The 4,062-nt window shown below is 37.1% G+C and overlaps 1 protein-coding gene across 2 annotated transcripts; it reads left to right on the forward strand.

Annotated features, from left to right (window-relative positions):
• Positions 1–284: 284 nt before the first annotated feature.
• On the forward strand, positions 285–3,709 carry LOC107824668 (uncharacterized). Of its 2 annotated transcripts, none has more exons than XM_016651468.2 (5): positions 285–628; positions 778–903; positions 1,053–1,115; positions 1,883–2,497; positions 3,174–3,709. In XM_016651468.2, exons 1-5 carry the CDS (start codon positions 464–466, stop codon positions 3,435–3,437), a joined length of 1,233 nt encoding a protein of 410 aa, XP_016506954.1. In that variant the 5' UTR covers positions 285–463; the 3' UTR covers positions 3,438–3,709. The 2 variants fall into 2 exon arrangements, with proteins under 2 accessions (XP_016506954.1, XP_016506953.1); XM_016651467.2 differs by having other exon boundaries at positions 286–628; positions 3,168–3,709.
• The last annotated feature ends 353 nt before the right edge of the window (positions 3,710–4,062 follow it).

Below are 4,062 nucleotides of genomic sequence, written 5' to 3' on the forward strand. Positions count from 1 at the left end.
ACCTAATTAGTGCTACATACTTTAAACCTATGAACAACATATTACTTTGAAATCCTGGATCGCTGGACTACCTCACTCAACTACGTTAAGAGTATTCAAATATAATAAATAGTCATATAAAATAATATTTGATATATATATAATATATAATTTTTTGACAAAAGGGTGTTTGCTTGACTAGTCCGCTAATTTTATATTTTGACCGAAAATAACTCGAGAATTAAGAAAACGTTGTCTCTAGTGAGTATAAATATCGTGTTAAGATAACCATAGCGGACTAGAAAATAATAATAACGACTTAAAACACACGAACAAAATGACGCGAGTCGGAATAGTACTATATAAGTAGAAATAAATTCAACTTTAATTTCTTCATTGAACTTCAACGGTACTCCATTATAGCATCAGAAAAATCTCCTCCAAAATCCTATTCTCCCGTGCTTCCCGCCAAAAAAGAGAGACGATGAAAGGTCGCCGGCGACGATCTCTGGCGCCAACTTCATCTCCGACTCCTTCTCCGTCAATCGGCGATCTCCGTGTTAAGTTCTCGCGGATCGTGTCGCACCACGAGCAACTCAAAATCGCCTTCAATCAGCTCGATTTTCAGATCCGAACTGGCTTGCAGGAAGTACGTACAAATTCTTCAAACTCGTACTTAAATTTTAATATTAGAATATATTTACATTCGATCTCTCAAAACATGAAGAAAATGGAGAGTTGTGGATTTTAGGTTTAAATCTGGTTTTAATGCCTGATTTTTTATGTTTTAATTTGAAGGCGGCAGACGTCTTTGAATCATTAGCTAATCCGCTGATGAAGCTCGTAGGACTGAAGACTGTTGAAATGGCTGAGGAAGGAAAATTTAGTACCGTTGTCGTCGATTATAATCATTTTTGTGCCGATGTACTCTACTATCAAACTCTTATACTCTGTTATCTCCGTGTGTTTAATCAGATATCTAAATTCTAATTGAGCGAGTTGATAATCGTGAAGATATTAAACTCCTAAGCATATACAGTCGTTCAATTATATGTTAACTTTTTTGGTGACAGGACTTTAATAGAAACGAGAATGGAGCTGAAACGATGGTGAGAAACGAAGCAAGCGAAATTGAGGTAACAAGTAACACGTTTTGAGCTTGTGCATGCGTTAATAATGTCATATTCACTTCTCGTTTTATGACTGTATTCCACTGAACATGAAGCTTCAGATGTTAGTTCAATTTATGTATTATGTTATTCGTAGTGGTGGAAACCTAGTCTTGATAGAGAAAATATCAAAGTATAAAATTTGTATAGTTAAATGATTATGAAGTTTTGAAACTTGTGAGAGTTGTAATAGTCTCGACCATTTTGGAACATTTGAGTGTCGCTTAAGTTAGAATAGGAGTATGTGTGCATGATAATATGCATATATCCGTCCGTAATTGAACTGTGAAACTAAATTGAAAAGCCGATGCTTTTCAGCAGCTATGAGTGTATCAACCAAGTGGATGGATATTATTTTCATTCGAATGACAAAAGCATGAAATCAGAAAGTGAAATTTGAAGTAATATCTATGCTCCATTTAGATCCGAATTCTACCTTTTACTCTGTGTTCGTGTATCCCAATATCTTATTATCTTTTGGTGGTAGAGACAATGTTAGCAAGTGTTCAACATGGAGGCCTAAGCTGAGTTTATAGTAAGGTAGATGGGCTATATACAACCAGATGGATGAGTACTTCAAGATGTTGGCAAATATACTACTTGTATCATGCTTCATGAATAACACGACTTAATGAATTGGTGGGATTGGCTGACTGTTTAAAAGATTCACATGAATTAGCACATAAATTGTTTGAATCTAGATGTGAACTAGGTTTGTCAATCTGCAAATGCAGGAAGAAGGCTATATGAATAGAGCCAAAACAGTTGGCAAAGAGTTAATTCAGAAACAAGAGATGCAGCTAAAACATTTGATCCATTTGCTAAGACAAGTTGAAGCCCAGGTAAATTCAAGCCAAACCAACATTCTTCAGACCCTCAGTGACCATCAAACTTCCATACATAATGTTTTCAAGAAAGCTGTGGCATATGTTTCTGCCATTCACCAGAGAGGCGAAAACGATAGCACTTCTGTGATCACAATTCAACTTCTGAAATACATATTTCGTCTTGTTGTTGCTACACTGAGCTCGGTAGAGTCTGGAGTGGACAACCTAGCGGATGAGCTAGCTAGAAAAATGTGTAGTCCAATGGTCGACTATGTGAAGGGTCTTAACCTCGAAATCAGATCAGGAAGATGCCATCACCTATTGAGCATAGTGGAAGAGATGGGAGGAGCAATGAGAACAGGGAGGATCGAGTTGGAGGAAGCGAGGAAGAAAGCAAGAGTTGCAGAACATACTAGACTTGATGCATTGCACAAGTTGATGAAATTAGAAGAAATGGCAAGGAAGCACCAGTTCCTCTTGGAAGCCAAGAACGGATCAAAGGAACAATTTGAACATGAGAAGGTATTCTTCATACTTGATTAATTTACTGCAAATTCACTTGAAGCTAACCATGTTTTGGCCTGAGGAAAATGTGTTGGCAAGGAGTGCATTGTCTCTCAGAGGCCTTGCTGGTGGATGAATTGAATCTACCTGGCCCATACTGCATACGCTGAGAAATCCAGCGACTCTGAGTTACTGTCGCTGTTTGGTCTTTTTATACTAAAACCTTTTAAAGTCATTAGCTTCTTGATATATCTTCCGTTATTATTTAGGAAATTATGATGATCATTTTTCCAATTAACGACTTCAATGACTGTTTGGGTTACATGCTTGTCAAGATGCATATATGCTTATGAAGAAATAGTGAATGCAAAATTTCAATTTGGAAGAAATTATCTGAGACACCAGTCATTCACTTACGAATGCTTTTTTTGCCTTGTGGTTAGACATCCTGCTGCATTACATACAACTTTTCATTTCCCCATTCTTGCTAACTTTTGTGGGATTGTAGCATCATGGGGATCCAAATTGTCATTTTTTTAATTTTAAATGTCAAATGCATATTACTGTAAAAGGGTTCAGATAGGAGCTGCATTCGGGAAATATCTTCTCATCTGTTCATATTCTAAATCTTTTAGTGCTACTGACTGCTATTACTTGTAAGTTGTTTATCGTGAAGCTTGTTGTGAAGGACCAGGATCATGCTAAAGAGGACAAACTACTGTGGGAGTTGCTAAAAAAGAAGAGAAAATTGGGCATGGGAAACGGGAGCAGTAAACCATGTGGCCTTGCACTGAGCCAGTTGAGTCCACAAACCCCACGATTGGTTCCCTCCTCTTCACCTACATGCAGTTCAAATGGGCACCATTTGCTTCCCAAGATACCCCTGGGTTCCTCACCTTCGGTGACATATCCGCAACGTAAACCTCAGAAGAAGATTACATCCGGATTTCGTACTTAAACTTTTATCATATGGAATTAGGCTGTGGCTCGGTTTTGGTAGCTATACTTTGATAACCTCTTTTATTTTTACTGCGAGGGGCTTCATTAGTTTCCAATTCTTGCATTTTGTTATTCCATCATGTTGACAGTATAAAAGTAACTTCAGTGTGCATTCACTGATTAAATTTTCCAAACCAAGAAAATATCCTCTGTTGTACAAATGCATCCACTGCTATGTCCCAATTGCAGTATTATATGAGTAAGAGAAACATAGGTGTTATTTTTAAGAAAGCAGTATGGTTTATAGTTTAAACAATAGTAGTGGAAATGCAGTTGCAGTAAATGACATGCCACCTGATTATCACATATACTGACATAAATAAGCAATCCATGTACCTAGTCAGTTCAATATGATAAAATTTCTAGATGAGTTAGTTCAAAAAGATCTTTCAAGAGGTTAGCTTAGCAACTAAGGAGATGTTAGAAATCTAGTTAGACTCCTCTTCCCATTCTTTTTTTACTTGAACTTTTGTTGTTCTCCTGTTTGTGAAAGCATATAGCACGTATTCATCCGGATTGTGTATCTTACTGTCCCATATTTCCCATTTACTGACACTACTCTCCAATAAACATTGAGCTTGCAC

This window comes from Nicotiana tabacum, chromosome 20 (genome assembly GCF_000715075.1).
Source record: "Nicotiana tabacum cultivar K326 chromosome 20, ASM71507v2, whole genome shotgun sequence".
Lineage (NCBI taxonomy): Eukaryota > Viridiplantae > Streptophyta > Magnoliopsida > Solanales > Solanaceae > Nicotiana > Nicotiana tabacum.